Here is a 24,204-nt window from a genome sequence, read left to right on the forward strand (position 1 = left end):
GCGGTGTTGTCAGGGTGATAAAAATAAAAAAGCAGCAGGGGTCACAACCCTCAGCATTCCCTGGGAATGGGGCCTGGCAGTGGCCAGGTTGGGCTCCCACTCCAGCCCGATGGTGGCATGGGAAGGGGGGGAAATATCCAGTGTTGGGAAAGGCTCCACGTGCCAGAGAAGACAAAACCTGATTTATTATTATTATTTTTTTTTTTTTTTATGACAAGTGCACTTCTTACATACACTTGTTATTTTCTAAATATTTAGTAGCTTTAATGTCATTTGTTGCACGCATAAATGAGCAAACAGGACATACACAAATGTTGAAAAGTAAACTAGTTTGTTAAACTTCGTTAAAATAAATTATGGAAATACGTAGATTGGAATGGACTGGTATCACATTAGCAACAGTGATAAGAAATGTTGTTATCCATACAAATCTAGCTCTTTGAGGCATGGCTTTGACAGCGTGCGTAGAGTCAATACACAAACTGTGGCAATTGGTGGCATCTCCATTTGCCCAGAGCCGTGGTCGGTCACAGGACAGAGTTTCCTATCCCAGGCTGATGACCAAGCTGAGATCTTTACCTCGAGGTTGTCCCTGGATGTCTCCTCTCTCTGGCTCACCCCTGCTGGTCATGTGCACAGCACCAGCTCCCCGGGCCCAGCCCCATGATGACAGCACACCGGGGGGTGCAGAGGAGTGGGAGGCTCTTTGGAGAGCCCAGTCTGGCTCCCACATCCCCACATCCCCACAATGTCCCTGTGGCGCTGAGCGTGCCCCCCCCCCCCCCCCCCCCGAGGCCTTGTCGTGGTTCCGAGTGGGCAGCCGAGCACCACCACAGCCGCTCTCTCACTCCCCCTCCTCAAAGAGGAATGGGGAGAAAATATGTGAAAAGGGCTCAAGGGTTGAGATAAGGACGAGAAAATCACGCAATAATTATTGTAACGGGCAAAACAGACTCGGCATAAGGAGATAGTAAGATTTATTGCCTACAACTAACAAGCGAGAGAAGTGAGAAAACAAAGGAAAAAAAAAAACAAAAGCACCTTCCCCCCCCATCCACCCTCTTCCACCTCCTCCCCCCGAGCGGCGCAGGGGAACGGGGAATGGGGGTTATGGTCAGTCTACAGCGCTTCTTCTCTGCCGCTCCTTCTCGGTCACTCTCGTCCCCTGTGCTGTGGGGTCCCACCCACGGGATGCAGTCCTTGATGAACTGATCCGGCGTGGGCTTCCCACAGGCAGCAGCTCTTCCAGAACTGCTCCAGATATGGGTCCGTACCACGGGGTCCATCCCTCAGGAGAAAACTGCTCCAACCTGGCTCCCCCACGGGCAGCAGCTCCTGCCAGATCACCTGCTCCTGCGTGGGCTCCTCTCCACGGGCTACAGCTCCGGCCCGGAATCTGCTCCGGCAGGGGTCTTCCACAGGCGGCAGCCTCCGTCGGTGCAGGGCCACCTGCTCCACCGTGGTCTCCTCCACGGGCTGCAGCATGGAACCCTGCTCCACCGTGGTACTCCATGGGCTGCAGGGGGACATCCTGCTTCACCATGGTCCTCACCACAGGCCGCAGGGGACTTCTGCTCCGGCGCCTGGAGCACCTCTCCCCCTCCTTCTACACTGACCTTGGCACCTGCAAGGCTGTTCTCTCACTCCCGGCTGCTGTCTGGCGCAGCGTTTTTTTCCCTGTCTTAAATATGCTCTCACAGAGGCGCAAACAACATCGCTTATTGGCTCAGATCTGGAAAACAATGGGGCCCTTCCCAAACATGGGGCATCTTCTAGATCTTTCTCACAGAAACCACTCCTATGGCTCCCTGCTACCAAAACCTTGCCATGTAAACCCACTACAGGCCTACTCGCTGTTCCCTGCAGCAGGGCTGCCACTCTTGGCAGGGCCCTGCAGGGGCAGGGTGCCACTCCAGGGCTCCTTTCAAGCTCCATTTCTCCCTGGATTTTCTGGACCAGCTTTATTTGCAGGCGAGAATCCTATGATCAGCTTCATTTGAATGCTGCTTCTCCTGGGCAGAGCATGGCCATGTCTGGGACAGAACAAAACCAGCATTCACAGGCGGGCATTGAAATTCCCAGCAGCCATCCCATCCCCTCACTGCTCTGGGTTTGTCCCTGGGCAGCAGACAAGCCGCATCTTCAGGGAAGCTCACCTGCGAGCAGCATCCCTCCTGCTCCCTGCTGCGAACATGAGATCTGGTCAGGGGCTGCCGGTGCATTCCCAGACTTGTTCCTTCCTCATCATCTGGCCTCATCCCCCAGGGCTGAGCCGTGCTGCAGGGGTGGCCACAAGCCAGCCCCCAGCACTGCACCTCCTGCTCTGACAGCACAGCCCCAGCCCCAAGCCTGATGCCATGGGGCTTTGGGCCACCAGCAGCCAGGGCACCTGAGCAGCTGCTAAGTGCTGCATTTTCAGATCCCAACGTGGAAGAGGAATGGCTCGCAGGTGGCGTGGCTTGGGTGGGTTTGTCCCTTTGGTCGCACCAAGGTCCCCATCCCCAACAGGGTGCCAGCAGGCGGTGCTGTCCCAGCCAGGGACAGGTAGCTGTGGCACGGGACTGGTGGGGACACGTTGCCTGTGAGCCCAGCAGGGCTGCTGCTGCGAATGAGTTTAGTGGCCTTGATTTAATTCCCACTTGTGCATGTTTAAAAAAGAAAAAAAAAAAAAAAAAAAAGAGAAAAGAAAAAAAAAAAAAAAAAAAGAGAAAAGAAAAAAAAAAAAAAAAAAAGAGAAAAGAAAAGAAAAAAAAAAAAAAAGGAGAAAGAGGAGGAGGAGGAGTAAAGGCACAGAAGCACATACCCTCACAGCCCAGCCAGGATGGGCATGCACAGGCCATGTGGGAAGCAGGAGTGGAATGTGCCCAGCCCAGGGGCACTGTGCTGAGGTGGTGGCACACAAGGGTGCTGCAGGGGGCCCAGAGGGACACATCCTGCCCCCATCCCGGAGCCCCAGACGCAGGGGCTCCATTGCCTGTATTTGAGGTCCTTTGCCAGTGCTGCTCAGTGAGTTAATGGCTTGATTTCTGATCTGATGTTCCTGCCCCTGATGACTCAGGCATGAGAACTGCAAGCAGATAAGAGCGCAGAGGCCTGGCCGGAGGGATGCTGGTGGCTGCTCAGCACCAGGAACCCCCTGGGCCCAGAGCCCTCCCAGGGGATTCCAGAAATGCTGCCAGCTGCATGAGCAAGGAGAGGGCAGCAGCTCGGAGAGGCACAGTCAGAAGCAGCAGGCGCTGGTAAGAGCTCGGCTCAGCCCTGGTATGGCTGTGCCATCACCCTGGGAAGGGCACAGGGTGTTTGTGCTCCATGTGAGCCACACGGGCGGCACAGCAGCCCTAGGGAGCCCAAACAAGAGGCTGGGCAAGACACATGTTTTATTAGGTATGGGGCAGCTTTTTCCTCTCCTCAGTCATTTGCTTCCAAGTTCCTGAGCAGAGCTCTCTGCAGCTGGAGGAGTAACATTGCAGCTAGTTAAAAAAAAAAAAAAAAAAAAAGCCCCCCCCCCCTTTTTCTTTTTTTTTTTTTTCTCCTTTCCCCAAATCCAAGCATACAATGTGCTAGGTGCAAGCCACGAATAAATCCCATGTACTCTGAACAAGCTGGGAGATAGAAGCAGGGGAAATGGCTCCTGCCTCCACTGCTCCAACCTGGGGCATGCATCCATCCCTGGGCTTCCCCTTTATGGGATGAAGCAGCAGGGGAGATGTTGGGTGCTGCCAGGCAGCAGTGCTGAGCATCTGCACCCAGGAGCAGCTCCATGAGCTGGAACCCCCTTCTCTCCTACTTCATTTCATTTCATTTCATTTCATTTCGTTTCGTTTCATTTCATTTCATTTCATTTCATTTTTTCCTCAAGGCTTTATTTTTACTGCAGGGAATGATGCCTGGGGGGCTTGTGTGGTCTCTGCACCCCCAGGACCAGAGGCCAGGTGGGAATCCCTGCCTGGGGCTGCTCCGGGCACTCACTGAGTGGAGTGGTACAACATGGCCAACCTTGAACTATTCCTGTCACGTCCCATCTGGAGACAGAAATCTGCCTGCTGGCTTTACAATTAAAATTGAAATGATTTGATTATGGGGCTTCATTAGTAAAAACAAACAGCAGGCAGCCTTCCTCCCCCTCCCCATCCCCCGCCCATCCTTTCCTCCCCAGGGTGTGTTTTAGGTAAATGCTGGCCAGGATGCCAGCTGAGCACACAGAAGGGATTTGTGTCTGCAGCCTGTACCCATGGTCAGGAGCAGTCCACGGGGCACAAACCCCACAGATCACCCCCTTCGGGCAGGGGCACCCCCTGCTCCCCCAGCCCCATTGGGCTTCTGGTTTCCACTTTGGCTTGATTTGCTCTGATTCCTGAATCCCTGCAGTGACTCGCTGCTGCGCCCTCTCTCCAGCCTGGATTTCCCTTTGCCTGGATGTATTTTTCTTGGCCGCAGCTGGCTCCTGCCCGAAGGTGAGAGCAGGCTCTGCGGAGGCTGCCCGGTGGCACATGGAGGTGTTGGAGTCCCCAGAGCTGCGGCAGTGCTGGGGGAAGTAATTCAGTTAACATCCCGGCCTTGGGAACAGGCTGTGCAGGCTCCAGGAGGAGGAATGCTAATGAAGGAGTGCTCACAAGTCCCAGCCGTGTTAAGTACTAAAGGGGAGCTGGGGCTGCAGGTGGTGCTGGGTTTGTCTAGCAGCTGGGATGGCTTGTGGTGATTCGGAAGCGAGGTGGGAATTACACCGCTCTTTTCTTTTCCTTGAGGTGCCTGTGGCTAGGAGAAGGCTTTGAAATGTCTCCTGGCACTGCATTGGGGTGGTTGGAGGAGGTATGCTGTGCACACACAGCAGGCAACCCGTGAAAAGCCCAGAGCCTGGAAAAGGCAGGGTGACACGGCTGTCCTCAGTCAGGAGGGGCAGCGACATGCCTGGGGATGTTCCCCTCCATGCTGGGATGAGCTTCTCCATCTCCATCTCCCACCATCAGTGTTTGTTCCAGCAGGAAGCTGCACAGCGGATTCCCCCAGCACCAGTGGGAGCAGCCAGCTGAGCAGCCTTTGCACCCTGGGGGCCACCAGCACCCTGAGGACACCCTGAGAGGCATTTAGGTTGCTGCTGCAGCCCCACGTATTGCTGTGACAGCTGTGAGCAGCCACCCAAGGGTGCAGGAGCACCTCAGGCTGTGGGGTCTGCCCTTTTATCAGCTTGGCAGTTGTTGCCAGACGCAGCAGGACCGTGCCCTGCTCATCCTACACCCCTCACCACGTGCACCAGCCTCTGCTCTCTGGAAAGTCCCAGGAGCTCACCCGCCAGCAAAGTCACCTTGGGGATGGGAGGGCCTGCAGGGCCCTGCCGGTGGCTGCCAGGAGGGTGAAGCACCCACACTGAGGGGCAGGGGAAGCCCAACGTGGGGGGCAGGGGCCATCGCCCAGGGGCTCTGTGCCCGGGGATGCTGTGGGGGCACAGCAGGGACAGGGGTGCATGGTGCAGTGCGGTGCAGGGCCGTCGTGCTCGCCACGCAGTGGGCAGTGCTGCCCAGCTGCTCCAGCTGGCTCACGTCATGTCGGGGACAGGCTGGCTTTGTGGTGGCAAGAAGCCTCCCCTCAGCTGGTGGCATTTGGCTGAGCTGCAGCAAGGGGAGGCGGCGTGGGGTATAGGGTTACGTGAAGGTTCAGGGGGAATGGTGGGGACAGCACCCAGGTTAAGATAGGGCTTTGCCTCCTCCACGTCCCATCCCAGGACGAGCACATCCCATCCCAGCTTTCCTTTGGGAGGAAACTTTTAACCAGATCAAGGGTTTAACTTTATCAGTGCCTGGAAAACATTACTTTTTTTTTTTTTTTTTTTTTTCCCTGGGGCAAAGTATCTTGGCTGCCTGGCATTTCCTGCAGGTTGCACATGCACAAATCCCATGCACGACTCCCTCTGGCTCCCACTCAGCAGCTCCTTGGGCACAGGTACCTGGGGGGGCCAAGCTGGGAGCCCCCCGCAGCTCTTGCACAGCCCCATCCTCCCTCCAAAATTGCTGGTTGCAGAGATCCAGGCAGACAGACGTGGAGCAGCTGGCGTGTCCTCTCCCACAGGGGACATGGACTGCCCTCCCAGTGGAAGAAAAGCCACCACAAGACCTCTGTGTCCCCTCCAGGGGACGTCCCCCTGCTATCACTGCAGCCCCCAGCAGCCCCCCCAGCCCCAGAGAGTCTCGCATAGCAGCCAGGCCTGGAGCAGGAGAGCGATGATTGATTATTGCTATTAAGGCCAGCGAATGGTCCCTGCTCACATGCTGGCGGTTTGGTGGTAATCAGTCATTGCACGGTGGGGGGACAGCCCTGCTCTCCTGCAGTGCCAGAGCAAGGGTCCAGCAGGGCTCCAGGCACCTGGCACAGGGAGCACCACCTCCTGGCATCCCCAAGGGCATCCAGAGGGCAGGCAGGGGGAAAGACAGGGTCCACGGCCCCTGTCCCAGCGCTGTGGCATGGTTTCACGGCCAGCTGGATGCTGGGCGCAATGTTCTGGGCAGGGGCTGAGCAGGAGGCAAGGGTGCTCAGTACCGGCTGGAGGTACCAGCAGGCACAGCACTGCTGCTGGGCTGAGCCAGGCACAGCTCGAGCCCATGGCTCATCTGGCAGAGCCGTGACAGCAGGGACATAGGCAGCAGCCGGCTGCTGGCTGGGAAGGGAGGTGCCTTAATGATGGTCCATCTCAGCAAAGGTAGCAGAGCATGAAAGCAATTTCACACTTTATTAGACAATTCAGGTGCTGGCTGTGCAAGGCAGGAGCCAGGAGCGCTGCTCGTGCCTTCCTTCCCACCTCCCAGCCCCAGGGCCACACTCTGCCGGGCTCAGCCCCCCTCTGGCCCTGCAGCCAGCTTTCCTGGCAGGTCCTGGGGGTCCTGCTTCTCCTGGGCCACCCGTCTCCTGCATTCAGCCCCTCTCCCTGCACACCGCTGCACGTTTCCTCCCCTCCTTGCACCCTGGGGTGTGGGGATGGGTCAGGGTTTGGGAACCCCAGCTTGGGACTTCCACGGGTGCTGCTCTCCTCTTTGTGGTGCTGGCTGGACTGGTCTCACGGCCATCCCTGCCTGCCCCCAGTGTGCCCAGATGCAGGCACACTGTGGCTCCTGCCTGCCGAGCCTCCTACTGTGCCCCTGGGACTGTGCACACCTGGGCACAGAGATAAGGCAGGGGCAGAGCAGAGCCTGAGCAGCCACTGCATGCCTGTAGGAACATGGCTGTGCTGGCACCCTGCTCCTCAGGGACAGCTAGCTCTCTTGCCTCTCTCCTCCCACCAGAGCAAGGGAATGAGGGATGCTGTTGTCCCTGGGGCCGAAGCAGCAGGCAGAGAGGTAGGGAAGCAGCTCTGTGCCTCCCCAAGTACAGGGCTGGATCCTGCACACCAGGAAGATGGGGCAGGGCACGTCTGCAGCATGCTGCCTGGGGCCACTGTGGGGACAAAGGGAGCTCCTGCTCCGCACACAATTCATGCTCATGAAGCTAATGCAATCCTAGGCCAACATATTGGCTCTGCAGACCCTCCCAGGGCTCTGCACCCCTCTGTGCCAGCAAGAAGTTTAACCCACACCAGCCTTGCCTAGACCACTGTGCACCCCCCAGCACACAAACAAGTAGGCCAGGGGCCAGCAGGTCAGATTTGATCCCTGCTGGCACACCCTGTGTGTGGACACCATCCAAATGCCTCCACATCCAGGATGTGAATCAGCCCCGGTGCTGCACCAGCACCAAACAACTTGCAGGGCAGCGGGCAGGATGCAGGCAGCAGCAGCCACCCCGCAAAGCCCTGGGCATGGCGAGACCCCAGGCTGGGAGCATCTGCCACAGGCATGGCCCTGCTCCAATGCCTAACCTTGGCCCCGGCGCCTGGCCAGGAGCCATCCCTGCCCACCATCCCCCTGTCCCTGGTCACAAGCATGTTCCACCTGCCTGGCCAGAGCATTCCTCCTAGGAGAGCGTGTCCTCACCGTGCTATTTAAAGGCACTCTTGTGCCCTTTATTTTTCCTTGTGGTTAGGCTGGAAGAGACCTGTGCCCTCTGCTCACCCTGAGGGAGCAGCTCGAGGCTTGGGACAGGAATGAGTGCAAAGGGTTTGGGAAATATTCTGGGAGAAGTGAGGGACGTTGGTGCTCCACAGCCTCACACCACGTCCAAGGGTACCTCCTGGGGACAGAGCCTGCAGGTAAGGTCCCATGGCCATTGAGGTTTGGCCCAGGAATAGCTGGTACTGCAGAGCCCAGCTCACCCCTTGGGGCTGGGAGAGAAAATGAGCAGCACCAGCTACCTCCCCTCACCCCTCTGTGGCACTACAGCCTTTGCAGCTTGGACCTGAACTACCTATAGACAGTTCCATCTCACCACCCGTAGGGACACTTTTCCCACTGACACAAATTTCAACAAACCCCTGCAAACCTGCAGCCACCTGCTGGCACTCCATCCCGAGCCTTCCCTCTGTGTCTCCCAGTAGTAAGCAAACACACATGGGACATGTCACCCTCCTGCTTTCCAGCCCTTGTGCCCATTGGCACAAAACACATCTCTCCACCTCCGTGCCTGTGCCCACATCCCCTGGGCCATATCCTGCTGCTTCCCCAGCCCAGGGCCATGCAGCCACCCCCCTCCAGTATCTCTGTGAGGAGCTCCTCGGGTGCCAAGCAGATGGCTCTCATCTAAGAGCAGCACGAAGCCTGCGCCCTGGGGTGCTGGGCTGGTGGTGCTCACACAGGCACGCTCCAGCCCATGGGCTCCTGGACAGGGACTGTCACCAGGTAGCTGGAGGGCACGTAGCCCCTCTGGCCGTTCACCTCCACCAGGCTCCACTCCTTGCTGCCTTTCTTGTCATGTGGCTCCAGCACCACCACGGGCTGCCCAGCCTGCAGGCTGACCTCCTGCGGACTCCTGGCGGTGAAGGAGAAGCCAGCGACCATCTGTGGAAAGTGAAGGAGGGGAGGGAGCCCTTGCTGGGAACAGGAGGCAAGAGGGGAAGGGACAGGCAGGGCAGGATCTATAGGGGACACAGAGGCTATTTCCAAGAGGGCAGCACAATCCTGCCATCAGTGGAGGGATGGTGGGGATCCCACCAGGCACAACTTGCTTTGCTCTGTCCACAGCAGGTCCCAGCAAGGCAAATCCCAGCTGTGCCACTCCAGCCAGGCAAACAGCTACACATATATATAATCCCATGTGCTGGAAAAGCAGGTCCACATCCCCACCCACACGCAGGGACAAGCACTGAGCTAGAAGGGTCGTGAGAAACAGCCCAGGGGGTGTCCCCCACTCTCACCTGGAAAGCCGGGGTGAACGTGGCCACCTGGGGCCTGGGAGCCTCGGGTGATGTGTATGAATGTCGCCTTCTGTCTGGGACACTCTCTTGGGTTGGCGTCTGCATCCCGGTCTGCTGGCCTTGCACTGGGCTATAGGGCTGCAGTTTGCCAGCAGGCACAAACCCTCGGGGACCTGGAGGAAATGCACATACACACTGTTCAAGCAGCCCTGCTGCCTGACACATGTAGGGCTAGCTGGAGGAGAAAGGGAGGATAACCTGGCTATTGCCTTGCATGGCACAAGAGCCCTGCTTAAACTGGCCCATTGCTAGGGAACATCAAGCAACGAAACCCCAAAAAAGGGGTTTCAGGATGTTTGCATGCACAGGGTTCCGCTTTCCCACCCACGACAGGGAACAAATGGGGAAACCCAAGGTTTAGAGCTAAAGGCTACATGTGTAGCTGGCAAAGCAGAGCTGTGTTTGGTCTGAGCCAGCTTCATCCAAGCTGAGAAAATGGTTCAGATTTGTTTTCTGACCCTGGTGCCAAGGCAGGGAGAGCCTCCCCGCAGTGCTTGCAGTACCTCCAGCATCCACCAGCCACCTGCTCGTGTTGCCCTTGGTGTCGACGCGTTGCAGCAGAGCCACAATCTGTCCCCTTTGCAAGGTCAGGTCCAAGTCTTTGCTGCCACTGATGTTGCTTGTCACTTGGTAAAGTTTGTCTGGGCCGTGTTTGCTCACGAGGGAAAGGACCTTCCGCTCCTCGGCAGCGGTCAGGGGCTGGTGGGGAGCAAGAGACATACGAGCTCTTAGTCAGACATGCAGTAGGCCGAGGTGCTCCGTGTGCATGCTCCATGTGCACACTGTGGCTGCGGTGACCTCCTGTGCTGCTGTCTGAGCCAGCCTCCCCCCGGGAGATGTCCTGCACCATGCAGCCTCAGTCCTGCTGAACCAGGACACCCCTCCCAGCTCCTACCTGTGTCACAGGGCTCGGTGTGACCGTCTCAAACGCCTGGGTGAACGTACGGAGCTGGGCACCAGCTTGCTGCAGAGTGTCCTCCACCAGCCTCCAGAAAGCGGGCAGAGGCATGTGGCCATGGGGCAGCTGTGAAGACAGACCCTGAGGTCAGAGGGGCCTGTAGGGACGCACAGAGCTGTGGGTAGGGTCAGAAGAGAAGGAGCAAGAAGAAAAGAGGTGACAAAGCAAGAGAACGGAGTGATGAAGATGCACCTTGCAGTTGAGATCCATCCCCTTTCAGCAACAAGAGCTGCTGCCCTCTGGCTGTGAGCCCTTGGGCTGCGCCCAAAGGAGCAGTGCCCAGGTCCTGTCCTGAGCCCCCAGCCACCCAGGCTGGGGATGCAGCAAGCCCTCAGAGCCCTCACGGCCCAAAGGGAGGTCAGGCTCAGCACGTACACCAGCATGTGCCCCCACTCCAAAGCCTCTCCCACCTGCTTCAGCTCTTTTTCTGCCTCGTGCAGGACCTCCGCAGCCAGGTCCTGGTGCAGGACGCAGAGGGAGCCCAGCACCTGCCCCAGGAGCTGCACAACCAGCTGGTTGAACCGCGGGAGCTCGGCCACGAGCAGGGCATTGATGGCGAGGTAGGTGTTCATGGCAGCCTCCTCATCATACGTCACACTGCCCAGCTCGCTTTTGCGCTCCTGGATCTCCTCGTAGTCCAGCAGCTTGTCCAGGCGCTTCTTGACCAGCTGCTGTGGCCCCACCAGCATCTCTGAGAGGCTGCAGAGGGGCTGCCAGACCAGCCTGTCCAGGCGTTGCTTCTGTGGGGCAAGAGGACCCAAGTCTCCATGTGAACCCCAGCAGGCCCAGCAGTCTGCATGGGGCACTGTCCTGTGCATTAGGAAAGGCCTGGGGGACTGGGTGGAGGGCTTGTGTGGAGTGTGGAGCTCCCGAGGTGTCCTTCCCATCCACGTGGGATGCCTGCCAAAGCAGCCCCTTGGTAGAGCAGTCACCCTGGCCACCACACAAAACCAGGGCTTCACAGGCCCCCCGGGGCTGCGCCTGCTGCTGAGGACACTCCCTGCACTGGGGCCACCCTCAATTTCTGGCTCCCCTTCCCCTGGGGAGCAGCCAGCCCTGGCACTGCTTGCTTGTGACCCTGAAGACCTGCAGGGAAGGAGCACTCACAAACTCGGGGAAAACAGCGCGGTGGAGGTGCTCTGCGAGGTGCTGGTACTGCTGGGCAGGGCCCTCCTCCATCTGCAGCTCTTGCTTGTGTGGGGCCGGCACCAGGAACGCCTGAAAGGAAGGGAGCGATGGGGGCTGGCCTCCAGGCACTGCCCAGCACCAGCCCACCACCTTCACCTACACCCACGTTCCCAAAGGCACGCCACCCTGACATGTGGGTTTGGTGCTCCAGCAGCTTTGGGGCTTCCTTTTGTTTGTGTGCAAAGCATTTATGGAGAGCACGAGGGGTGGGATGGGAAAGGTGACCTCTCCTTTGCGGCCCTCCCTGCCACAGAAGGGACTGGAGATGGAAATACAAAAGGGACTGACCCTGTGAGTAGGAGGTGGCAGCTCTGACCACTGCTCTGTGTGCTGCTCCCCAGCCCTGCAGAGGTGCTCCTGGCAATGTCTGAAGCAAGGTTTGCCTCTGCGTTGTGCTGGGGGCACAGGCATACACAGAGCCCTGCCAGCCAGTGTGGAGAGAGGCCAGGCCACCCCTGCGGTACGGGAATGTCTTCATTGACTCCCTGGGATGGCTGCAAGAAGCTTTCCGAGGGAAAGAGACATGGCACAAATACAGCAGGCACCTTCCCCAACATCCAAGCCCAGCATGACTCCTACCCCAGCTTTTTTCCCAGGCTGCCAGGCCTGTCTGCAGACCTCTAATGCCCTGCTTGAAGCCAGGCAGGTGACGGAGATGCAGCTCCCCAAGGGGCAGTGCCAGGCAGGTTTCCAGGCACACCCAATGTCCTGGGGAACAGTCAGACCCTGCCACATCTCACTGGTGTGCAGATTGCCATCCTCTTGTTTTCTGTCCTTTTTACCCACTCTTTGGGCTCCAGGGAGTCTTCCTGTCCCATTTTCCTCTGTCCCCATCCAACCTGGGGAACCTTTCTCAATATTTTCATGACAAGATCTTTCCACCCCTCGCATTTCTGCTCTCTGAACCCTCTGCAATTTCCTGAGATTTTCCTGATAATAGTGTCTGGGGACTGCAAGCTTTGCCATCACTCATACTTTCATTTCTTTCAGATGCCCTGAGGGATTTCAATGAGAAAATCATAGCAATTATTGACCCAGGGCACCTCCAAAAGGAAGTCTGCTGTCGTGCCTGATTTGGGGACACTTCTGCCTTCTGCCTCTTAATGCAAGAGTTTCCAGGCTGAACAACATTTAGCACTTTCAGCTGTTTGATACCTTGCAGTAATGATCAGCATAAGGACTGATTGCTCCCAATAGACACCCAACTCTGTTGACAATGTCTTTGTTTTAACCTCCCCTGGACAGGAGCGATCCTCAGATATTGTGCAAGCCCCCAGCACAACAATTCATTTTAGCTGAGAGCTGAAAGTCCCTGAACATCTCCAACTGCTGTTTCCTTGCTTGGAAGTGTTCTGCAACCCTCTGAAATGCATTCTGAGGCCTGGATGGGGCCACTCCCCTGCAAGTGGTCAGGGTTTTACCTCTAAATGTGCCATGTAGGATGCCACGTTCTCCTTCAGCGCAGCCACACTGGATGCCACGCTCTGGAACTTCTCCTCCAGGTTGTCATATTCCTTGTCCTCCGTCTGCAAGACACAGGGCAGCTTGTCCCTAGCTCAGGCAGGCCAGGGAAGGGTTCAGGCAGGGGTAATGAAGCTGGGGGATGAGGAGGGGGAGACCCTAAGGGGCTGCAGGAGTTTGAAAAGGGCCAAGGTCTGGGGTGTGTGGGATGCACACGGGAACAGGGCACTGCATGGGGTTGTGGTGCTGCTGGGGAAAATGCCACAGCTGCAAGCAGTGGTCCCTGCCACTGGGTTTGTTTGCTTTTGCTGGGATGCCCAAGGATCTCCAGGGCTTCTGGAGGTCAAGGTGCTCCCCTTTAACATTTGCAGCTCCCACAGAGGCAGGCAGGAAGCTCTGTACCTGCATTCCTGACCCTTGCAATGGGGCAGCAGGAGCCACCCTTAGGTCACTTGGCAGTGGGACAGAGGCTCTTATGGCAGCACGGGCCACTGGGAGTCAGCATTGGCCAGGCTCGGCTCTCCCCACCTTGGGGACGGGAGGAAAGTGCCAGAAGCAGCCAGGGAAGGGGCAGCGGGTGCTGGCCACGGACAGGCAGGTTCGCACCTTGCTCACAAAGCCGGCCTCGTGCATGAAGAGCCGGCTCAGACGCGTGGTCTTCTTGGCGATGGAGTGGGTGTTGAGGCGAGCCAGGCGGTCCCGCAGCGTCAGGTGCTCGGCCTTGTTGTATTTGGTCGCTGCAGACATGATGTGGGGAGGGAAAAAAGTTGGTGAGGGGCCAGGCGTCCCCGGGGGCCCAGCATTGGTTCTGCAGGGGAACGGGCAAAGGGGCTGCTCACACAACTGCCCTCCCCTACAGCACCCACAGGACCCTGAGGGTGCTTTGTTCATTGTTCATAGGACAGCAGGGACCCAAAATCCTGCCCACAGCCCGGGCAGATACAGATCTAACCCAGCACAGCAGACCTGGCTCATGCTGGGTTTGATGAAGCACTGTGTGCTGGCAGTTTGGCTGCAGGCAGATGTGTCCCTTGTCCTGGCCCTGCCTCGCAGCCTGAGGGGCCTCGGTGCATGCTGGGGCAGCTGGTTGGAAGCTGCTGGAATGAGGGGAAAATGAGACACGTCTGGAAAAGTTGTAAGAGCATCCTTGGCAGCCTGGCAAAGCAGGGAAACTGCGAGGTGCAAACAGCAGCGAGGCTGGGGCTGATCAACAGGATAAGCACAACCCACATCAAAGAAGGGCAGCCCCGGGGAAATTACCATGAAAACCAGAAAGAAAAGCAAGTTCATGTTTGTGGGGAGCTTGATTTCTCCTGTCCCAAGGACAGGACTGTTCCTCCCAATTCCCCAGCTCAGGGAATGCAGGCAGACCAGTTCTGTGCTCCCCCCGGTTGCCACCCTGCTCCTGCAGCTTGGCCAGGGTGGCATTTGTCTGAGCAGCACCAGCGGTGCCTTGCAGCCCCCTTAATGAGCACAGTGCCAAGAGCTGCCGGCACACCGCCCCTGCTGCAGCTCCACCAAAGGGCAAGAGGAAGGGAGAGCTTGGACTTGAGCAGGAATTAACGCAAAAACACCAGGACACAACTAAGGTTGGACTGAGGCTTCCCGGGCACCAAGTCCATTGCCAGTGCCATGTATCCTGCCCTAACCGTGCCCCCACTCACCCACTTCCCGCTGCCGCTTGTACTCGTTGATGTTGGCATTGGCCTGGGCCATGGCGCTGACGGCCGCGGCGAGGGCCTGGTGGGCACTGGTGCCAGCGGGGGTGTTCTCCAGGATCTTGCCCAGCAGCAGTGGGTATTTGGTGACCCTCTGCACCGGCATCACCAGGAAGAAGCTGAGGTCCGAGGCGCTCGTGTGAGGCCTGGCGGAGAGGGGAATTTCATGAGGCCGATGGGAAAGAGCAGCCCTCCTGCCCTGCTGCTTCTCCACGCTTCTCTGCAAGCATTTTGGGGAGAAAATGGAGCCTCTCCAGCACCAGGAGAGATTTGCTGCCTTGAACCTGCAGGTGAGCTGTGCCTGCAGCCCCAGTGGGGTTTCTGGCCATGAACCCCAGCTCCCCGCCACCTGTGCCCCCCTGGGCAGTGCTGGCAAGGGGCTGCTGTCCCCCCCATCCCGGAGGCAGTGCCAGCCCCAGGAGGGTTCCTGGCCTCCCCGAAGAGTGCTGGGCTTGTCCAGCTGCCAGGCACGGGGTGTGCAGGCAGTGCCCCTCCTTCCTGCACAACCAGCCTGAGGAGTCATGTCAGCAGTGCTCCAAGCAGCAGGAAACCCCAGCGGCTCCTCCGCTGCCATGTCTGCTGCTGGCAGTGCTCATGACCGTGCTGACAGGGCAGCAGCAGTCCCCTAGGGCCAGCCTGTCTCTCTGGTGATGCCGGGGAGTCCGTGCCCTCTGTGGGCACAGCCCTTTGGATGGGAGCAATGTGGGGGTGAGGAGCAGGCAGGGGCTGTGTGTGCCACCCCATCCCTTGCTTTGGGGTCTGCCATAAAAGACCCCCAGGCTGTAGCGCCAGTTTGGCAGGTCCCAGAGGATGCAGGAGAGGCTGCCAGCAACTACAGCAGGCAATGCCATGACGGTCCTGCACTCAGCATGGGTGCATGCTCCTGGGCACCGAGAAGGCGGCTTATTTAGAAGGGCAAGGCCAGGAGGCAAACCACGGAGAGGGAGGTGGTGGCCTCGGCAGCAGGTACCTACACTGTTGCATTCAGGGTATCCATGATCTCCTCCTGCAGCCTGGGGTCCTTGCGATAGCTCTCCACAAGCAGGAGGGCATTGTCATAGCTGGTGCAGTAGGTCTTGTAGACAGTCTCCATCTCCTCTTTGAACTCCTGGAACAGGGTGCCTGGGGAAGGAGGGCCGGGCTGGAGAGGCTGCTCCTTTCCCATGGGAAGGAGTCTTGTCCCACACACTGAGCCAGCTCTGCACCCCTGCTGGGCTGAGCCTGACGCTGCCCCCAAGCACTCGCTTTCTGCAGGTCAGAAATCCAGCAGAGACCCCTGGCTGCAGAGGGGCTGCTGGCATGAATCTGCTCTTGGCACTGCCCTACTTACTGATGCCCAGCAGCTGATCGTGCTCCTGCGCAGCCGTGGCCTCGAGTCCCCTGAGGAACCGTCTGGAGAGGTGAAGGATGTCGTCAATGTTGGAGAAGAGTCCTTCCAGGTCAAAATCAGGCAGCTGAAGGGAACAAAGTTGCCCCAGAACAAGCCAAATAAATGAGGTGAAGGTGGACCTTGCATCCCGGAATCACACCCACCCTCCCAAGCACCAGCATCCTTCCAGCTGCCTCTCATGACATTTGAGGAGCTGGAAATGCTCCATTCCAGGAGGCATTTGGAGATACTGAGAGCTGGCTTTGCTCCCAAGCAGGACAATGAGGCCTTTCTAACATTACAGAGGTACCACTTAGTGCCTTAGGATGGCTGTACTGGGTCAGACCTGATGACCGTCCAACCCAGGACCTTGGCTGATGGAGGCATTTCGGGAGGCTGGAAGGACAGGGTGAGCAGGCAGTGACCTCGGAGCCATGCTCAGCACTGGCCTTGCCAGGATTCAGGTACCTCACTGCTCTTGATGGGCTCACCCTACAGTCCCCAGCCTCAGCACAGGTGCCAACAGCCCCCCTCACCTGCTTCTGCTGGAGGTGTGCCCGGATGTCCGACAGGCACAGCTGGAGGTTGTGCACATAGCTGGCCTCGGTAGTGATCAGCTCCTCTACAGCCAGGCGCTGGCTGAGCTCCATCCTCTCGCAGAGCGTCACCTCCTCGTAGATGTGTGCGTCGGGGTCGGCTGTGCCCTCGGCGGGCAGCTCTTCAGCATGGGGGCTCGCCATGCCAGCGGGATGCTCTGCAAGGGCAGGTGTGTCCAGGTCACGGGCTGAGCAGGGACTGCTCTACGGGGTCTGGCTTGGTGCCCACGCTCGGTCGCCCTGTACCAGGGCAAGGAGCACATCCCCGGGCACGTCTCTGGGATGCACGCTTGTTGCACAGGACACACAAGCTGCAGTGCCATACTCCAAAACCATAAAACCATAAAAACACTGCGGGTGAGGAGCAGGCTGGCTGTCAAGGGCAGGCACCCACATGAGGCAGGCGAGGACTTGCCAAGCACCCGTGCCCAAATTCCAGCAGCTGGGAGCAGACAGGGGCAGCCCCGGCTGCAGGCAGGGGGCCGCACCGCACCCCTAGCACCAGTTCTGCCCCCCTGCCCCGAGAGCAGTCTGGGGCTTTAATGCCTCCATGTCCACGCTGGCACCACCCGGGCTGGCTGATACTGCTGTGGCAGCGCCTGGCGTGCTGCCTCGCATTCAAGAGTCCTATTCAAAGTACAAAGAGTGTTTTTGCAGTGCCTGAACAACAGGCGTTTCTGTGCTAGGCAGAGCTGATTTACTGATTTACTGGGGGGGGAGAGGAGGGGAGGGAGGAAGTGGGTGAAGGCATGGGTGCCTTTGCCAGAGGCACTGGAAGCCCCTGGTGCTTTGCACCGTGGTGCCTGCTCCAGCTTCCTCTGCTCACAGAGAACAAGAAAAGTGGAAGCTGATTCATGGCATTTCCCTTCCTGGGGAACGTCCTCTCTTCGTGCCAAGGCCAAGGAGGAAGGTGCAGCTCTCAAGGCAGCACAGATAGTGCTGTGACCTGGCAGTGCAAGGCACAAGGCCTTGAGAGAGAGAGAAACAGCCCAGCCCACACCAGCATGGCCCCCGGCATGCAGCTGCAGGACACTGTGGCCCCAAGGGTGCGGAAAGCCCCAGGCACCTGCAGGGGAGCAGGGGGCTGTAGGCAAACTGGAGCCTCTGCTCAGGGTCTGCTCTAGCAAACAGTGGGTGCTGTGGCTGTGAGCACTGGGTAGCGTGGATGCCCCTGCCTAGCAAACCTAGAGCTACTGTGGAGGAGCCCTGGGCTTGGCAGCGGACATACGCTGAGGGAAGGCATGGCACCTCTGCCCGCCTTACAGAACTGCACCCCGTGAGCAGGCATCTCTGCCCCCTGTGTATCGGGTACATCTGCATGTGGGCTGCAGGGGGGCATGGGGAGCAGGGTCTTGCATCCTTCTGGGTGCCATGGAGGTGCCCAGTCAGAGGGATGCCGCCAAACATCGTTAAACAAGCGAATGGCTGGGGCTGGCAGAGCTGGCTGCGAGCTCTGTGTGGTGCTGGCCACGCAGGTGTGGGGACTGAGGCGAGGGCAGAGCTGAGGGTCCAGCCCCACTCCCCGACCCCCCACTGCTGCCCTGTGCTAGTTTCCCTCGGGTTTTGGGGCATCACTGGTCCCTATACCAGCATCCCCGGGGATCATTCCCAGGCTGAGGAAACCTCTCCCCTCCACTCCATCTGACACCCCGGAGGACGCACAAAATCCAAACTCAGCAGCGAGCAGACTGCCAGCAGGCTGATCCCCCGCTCCCCGCCTCCCCCAGTGCCCCGCCAGCCCGCAGCATCCTTGACCGCAGCGCCCGGGGCCGGCAGCACCCCGGGCCCGGCACCCTAAATGCCCCCCTGCCCCCGGGGGGCAGAGCAGAGCCGGTGGGAGCCCCCGGCTGCCCCCGGCTCCCCCCGGCTCTTACCTGCGGCCGAGGCAAGGGCTGGCGCCGGGCTCCGCGCTGCCGCTGCCGGGGGGGCGTTAATGATAAACCCGCTGCGTCACGGCGGGGGGGCCGCGGGCGGCCAGGGCCGGCCCCCGGCAGGGCCGAGGGTGCGCGGCAGGGTCCCGGCTTCCCCAGGAGCTGGGGGCTTCGGGGGGCCGGGGGCAGAGCCCCCAGGCAGCAGCTGTGCCCGCGGTAGGCGCAGGCTTCCCCCCGCCGCCTCCGCTCCTGCAGCCCCGTGTGCCCGGCTCCCAGCTCGCTGCCGGCGCCCGGCCCCCGCCCCAGAGCCCCCCCCCAGAGCCCCCCCTGGCCTGGGGCATCCCCTCGGCTCCCTGCCCGTGCCCCGTTGCTCAGCCGCAGGGAGGGCTTGGAGCAAACAGAAGCGAAGGAAGTGGTGCCGCAGACTGCGCAGCTGGCCACCACAGGCGTTTGGTGTTCATTTTGTATGTGTACGTATTTATTTTTTGCTCGCACCGTGCTTGCAGCCCTGCAAACAAGCTAGGAGAAGGCAGAGCCTAATGCACGGCCAGCTCCCGCAGCCTTGTGCTCATCCCCAGCCCAGCCGCGGGGAGCTGACAGCCGCACCGGGACTTCTCCAGGTTGGCACACGGAGTCCCAAAAGCCGCACGGCAGAAAGGGCTCACGCACCGCCCCACCGAGGGGTGCACCCGGGGGGGGACACGGACACGGGAGCACACAACTGACCACATGCAGACAGGCAGCGAGGGCTTTACCTGGCTGGGACTTCGGGGACACAGGTGCTCCTCCTCCCCTGCAGCAGCGACTCTAGCCTTGCCCAGGTAGCTGTGAAGCAGGGAGGTGCCCATCCAGGTACCTTTGGGCCAGCATTGCGGCGCTGTCACGAGTTTCCCAGCTCCATCCTTGGGCAGATGCAATGATACCACGTCCAACAGAGCCGTTGCCCCTCGAGGCACTTCACCACCTCTCTGCCCACATCAGCACTGGCTGCCTCATCACACCAGGGCCTGGCACAGGCTCTCCCAGGTGCGGATGGCGCCCTGGCCAGGCAGTCCTCTCCTCCTGGCTACATCCCTTGCCCTGATGGGCCAGGACAGCAGGGCAGCATTCCTGGCTGACTGCTCCGCCCCGACTGGCTCACACAGTGGGCGTTCCCCCTGGCACGTTTTCAATTCCACTCCATTTTTTCAGAGGCTTGGTAACACGGCTCAGGTGTTTTCCTTGCAAGACCACCATGCTGCCGAGTTGTTTTCCCTGGTGTGAGCAGTTTCCTTCTTGCTTTCCTCCCATCCAGCCCAGGACTGGGGCTGTGTGGCTCCATGTGGGTGGCTCTGTGACAGGTGTCACAGCTCTGTCACCACCCCAGGGCTCCCTGGGGAGCCAGGAAGGCGAGGGAGCAGGCTAGCTGACACTGCTGGGCTCTGGGTACAAGGGAAAAGCAAATAGGTGAGGGCTAGCCCAGCACAAGTGTGTTCCCAGGTTTGGCGCTCCCATTAAGCCGATCTGCAGGAGCCCCATGTGTTCTGTCCTCATGGCCAGCCAGCCTTCAGACCCTGGAAACACCGCACCCAGTGAGCTTGGAGGGGGAGACGCATGGGAGAGCACAGTACGGCAGGAGCAGCAGGGCAGGGCTGCCTTCTGCTGCTGCGCAGCAGGTCGCTGCAGCCTCGCTGCACGCCTGTTTTTCCAGGAAGCTTCTCCTAGAGCCACCTCCAGCACTGCCCGGCCCTGTCACACCCTCTGCTACCTGGGAGCTCAGTGGCTGCTCTGGGACAGGGTGATGCCCCCATGCAGGGTGATGACAGCCCGCTGACATCTCGCTCCAAGGCTGTTTGCTGCCGACAGCTCAGAGTGCAGGGATTTTTGCAGCTATGCAAAACCTTAAAGCTCAGGCTGATCAGTGAATGCCAAAGCCATCAGGGGGCTCTCTGGGAACGCAGCAGACGCAGTGTGAGTTAGCCAGGGCTTGCTTTGAAAACAGACACAGCTTCTAGCCATGCAAAGCATGACAGCTCTGGATATGTCCAATACCGGCAGGCAGGAGGTTCTGCTTGGAGCAGTGTGTTCGCACAGGAAGGTTGTATTTCCTTTATTCAATCTTTCTCCATTATTATTGCTCTTCTTTGGATTTCTTTCCCGTCTTGAAAGGACTTCACAACCACACACTGCTATCAGCCAGCCATTCATGTTGGAAACAAAAACACTTGGAAAAAAATAGCTTTCTCAAGAATGTGCTGGCAGGTGTGTCCTACTCACAGAGCTTCCTCCCACACTGCAGGGTTAGGAAGTGGACTTTGCCTCCAACACCACTGTGTGTGTATGCTGTGTAAGCAGGGGATTCGAGCCAAGGTGCTAGGAAGAGAAGAAAAATGACGTGAAGCTAAAGGTCTTCGTATCTAGCTGGTCATCAGAAAAAGCACCACCTGAAAAACCACATAGATGCCATTCCATATAGATGTCATTTCGTTTCCTGCTTCTTCCCCTTCCAGTTGACACTACCAGTACTTAAATCCACCACGGGAGCAAGGAGGGCTGGGCACACCTTCTGCTGGTACTGACACCCACATGGCTCACCAGGCTGCACCGAGCAGGCAGTGATTGCCTTAGCTCCAGCGGTCAGAAAGGAGCTGTAGGCTCCAGCCTCATGCCAGCAGGGCACTGCCTCCACCATGAGGCAGAGGAGAGGCTAAAAATAAGCAGATACTGAACTTGATCCGAGCAGAATAAACTGAGACAGCTCTTTATTTCTAAGGGGGTTGTTAATGGGCTGTAGGCCTCTGTTTGTCTTAGCTGCATGATATGCTCCTTCCCTGCTCTGCGTGAGGGTGTCTTTGGTGACAGAGGCAGAAATCTCCATTGCTGCTCTGCCCCCAGCTGTGCCATCACCTCCCTGCTCTCATCTCCCCACAGCACGTGCCTGGTGCCCGCAGGAAAAGAAGCATGATGATGGCTGGATGACAGTTCCCTGCGCACAGACTGCTGCCACTGCCCCTCCTGCTTCCTCCCAGGCTGTGGGCTTCAGCCTCCATTCCTGTGGGTTTTTCCTCCCCCACTGCAGGCAACCCCATGAGGCAATCCTCCTGAGGAAGGTGAAGGTCAGACAGACCTGCTTCATGGAGGAAGTTTCAGCTCCTCTCTGCCTCTCCAAGGCTGCAGCTCCCGTCTCCTGTACCAACATTTTCGTGCCTGAAGCTTCATGTCCACTGGCCTCTGTGGTCCTTCCCTCACCCCACAACACCCCTAATGCCCTGCATTGCTTTCCCTGCTCTGAGATCCCCTGTGCCCTCCCAAGGCCAGTGATTCTGGGCCTTTTCTTGCTGGTACCTCTGTGGTGGAGGGTAGCAGTTTGCTGGGGAGCACGGTCAGCCAGGTAGCAGGTGGGTTGTTTTGTAAGGGCCATGGTTTGCATCCCATTCCTGCCCATCAAGAATGCTGACACTGGGTCCCTCCTGGGTTCTGGTGGCCCCACAGCCGTGCAGGATGTGTTTGCAGGGCCATAGCTCCCTCCTCTGGCCTGGCCACATGCAGAACTGTGCATGGTGCTTGGGGACAGGGCGGCTCGCAGAGAGCTCTGTCCCACCGAGCCCTGCCGTCCTTCTGCTGGCTGTGAGGAGGCACGAGAAGAGGAAGAAGAAAATTTGGCTAATTTATGCTGATCCATCAGCAACACTGATCAAACTGATATCTTCTCCCTGCCTGACTTTGTACAGTTTCCTGCTCCACCCACTGCAGGATCGGAGCCCCACGCTGCCATCGTGGGGTCCCAGAGCACACCGTGCCTTCACTAAGCACCCTGCAGTCAGCACCCCACCCCAGGGTGCAGTTGCTGTCCTGCACAAGGTGAGGGCACGAGAAGATCAGTAGAGGCACACCCCTACAGGATTCACCTTCTCCTTTGGGATCAGCTGCCTCTGGAGTCCCACCAGCATCCGCTCCTCAGGTAAGCTCCTGCAGGAGCGGTTACCCCACAGCCACCGCAGTAGCTGCTTCCTGCATTGCAGGAGGTGACTCTTCTTGCTCATTAGAGGCACAGAGGGTGGGTGGAAGGCAGGAGCAGCCTTTGAAGCTGCCAAGCCAGTTTGTGTACCAGCTCTCCATCCATTTTTCCACTGACACAGCTGGGAGTGTCTCTGATGTGACAGGGCTTGTGTCTGCGCCACAGGCAAGCACAGCAGCTTCCCCTTGGAAATGGGGCGTTGAGTGCTACTGGGGGCACAGCCCCGCCCATGAATCTCAGCCACGTGCTGTGTCCCAGAGCACGGTACGGGGGGCTGAAGGGAAGACTTTGCAGTAGGCCACCAGCTCCGTGCCCTGCCATGAAGGAGGGATGGGGTGGGCAGCCCCCAGGCTTTCTGTAGTGGGCTGAGGAAGCCCACGGAGCCTTTTCAGGAGAAAAACCCAATACCTGGGCTTCCCCTTTGGATCTTGAGCAGATAAATGCCCAGTCAGGAAGAAACAGGCATCTCCACTGGGGGCACTTCCAGCTCCACTGACGCACTGCTCCCTGCCTAAGTGGCAGTGCCCGCTGTCAGTCTCTTGGCTGTGAGCGAGGCCCCTCATGCGTCAGCAGCAATTACTTCACTGCCTCCCTGCGGCCACGTGACGATGGCAGCGTCAGGAGGGATGTCGCCATTGCTAACCCAGGTACCTGGTGCCAGCTGTAGCTCTTCCACCCACCTTGACTCACCAGCCTACGCCCCAGCTGGAAAACTCTTTGCCAAGCCTCGGATCCCGCTCTTGGCCAAGGAGGGTCATGGGGTTCTCCAGGGCTCTCCAGAATCCCCAGACATCTGCCTGAGCTGGAGAGGAGACAAAGCCCATCCAGGCTCCAGGGTGGACTGGCATGGACTCTGATGCTCCTCATAGGACAGCTGGCCTTGGAGGAGCCTTTGGATTGTGCCAACCACCCCATGGCTGGTAGGAAACCAGCACGTCCCAGGTTTTGGGAAGGGGCCCTTTGGCAGGGGATGTGTCCTTCTGCCATCGCACACTGCAGCAGGCAGCCTGCTGTTGCCCCATGGGGAAGCACACCAGAGGTCTGCCCCCAGGTATTTCTGTGCTGGGAGAGCAGATCTGGAGCACACAAAAGGTCAGCAGCATTGAGCAGGGAGCCGCCACTCACAGTGTGCCCTTCTTTCCTCCAGGAGCCCCGATGCATAATGAGGGATACATTTTCTTTCTGCTCACTATCAGGTTTCAAGTCAACAGGTTTTCCTGGCTGCCAGCCTTGCAGGGCTTCTCGTGCTCAGTCCGTGCTCCACACTGCAGCTGAGATCCTCTCCAAAGGGCTGTCAGCAGGGTCTCCTTCCTCCTGTACCACTGCATCCATAGCTGGAGGACTGATGCTGCATGCTACCTCACACCCAAATCCTGTAGGCAATCTGCCCTTATCCACGAGCCACGGAGAAGCTCTGTGGACAGAAGTCCCAGGTCAGGCCGGGGTAAATGCAGCACTGGGGCAGGCTCGCTGGTGTGAGAGCAGCCTGTAAGAGAAAACAAACTGGTAACAGGAGCTCTCGGCTTCCCGTGGGTCTGCCACACACCGTGCTGGCATATGATACTGCAGTTATGTTTTCAGGACTTTTTTCAGGAGTATTTTGCTCAGGACTGTTCAAGGAGCAGGCAAGAAGAAGAACAATCATTGATTTGGCAATGAGCAATTTCCAGAGCCTGGCTGATCGGTTACTGTTGAAAAGCCACTGCTTATGA

General features: G+C 58.6%; 1 protein-coding gene across 3 annotated transcripts; it reads right to left on the reverse strand.

Annotated features, from left to right (window-relative positions):
- Positions 1-6,702: 6,702 nt before the first annotated feature.
- On the reverse strand, positions 6,703-19,624 carry ARHGEF37 (Rho guanine nucleotide exchange factor 37). Of its 3 annotated transcripts, none has more exons than XR_014697879.1 (14): positions 19,251-19,624; positions 16,565-16,782; positions 15,990-16,113; positions 15,634-15,781; positions 14,606-14,805; positions 13,548-13,678; positions 12,902-13,006; positions 11,400-11,510; positions 10,703-11,032; positions 10,230-10,358; positions 9,838-10,033; positions 9,275-9,447; positions 7,377-8,918; positions 6,703-6,897 (listed from the first exon to the last, which is right to left on the reverse strand). XR_014697879.1 is itself a non-coding variant. In XM_084535553.1 (13 exons), the coding sequence occupies exons 2-13, from the start codon at positions 16,766-16,768 to the stop codon at positions 8,709-8,711; spliced, it is 2,061 nt and encodes a 686-aa protein (XP_084391679.1). In that variant the 5' UTR covers positions 16,769-16,782; positions 19,251-19,624; the 3' UTR covers positions 6,703-8,708. The 3 variants fall into 3 exon arrangements, 1 of the variants encoding a protein (XP_084391679.1); XR_014697880.1 differs by lacking the exon at positions 19,251-19,624 and adding an exon at positions 18,499-18,653; XM_084535553.1 differs by having other exon boundaries at positions 6,703-8,918.
- Between the last annotated feature and the right edge of the window lie 4,580 nt (positions 19,625-24,204).

The sequence above is a fragment of the Aythya ferina genome, assembly GCF_964211825.1.
Source record: "Aythya ferina genome assembly, chromosome: 14".
Classification (NCBI taxonomy): Eukaryota; Metazoa; Chordata; class Aves; order Anseriformes; family Anatidae; genus Aythya; species Aythya ferina.

Bases quoted from the DNA above. Each gene is read 5' to 3' on its own strand.
- ARHGEF37 (XM_084535553.1), bottom strand. From the start codon at position 16,768: ATGGCGAGCCCCCATGCTGAAGAGCTGCCCGCCGAGGGCACAGCCGAC. The intron at 14,806-15,633 runs GTAGGTACCTGC...CCTCTCCGCCAG, and splicing joins GATACCCTGAATGCAACAGT to GCCTCACACGAGCGCCTCGG. The intron at 9,448-9,837 runs GTACTGCAAGCA...CATTTCCTCCAG, and splicing joins GTGGCTGGTGGATGCTGGAG to GTCCCCGAGGGTTTGTGCCT.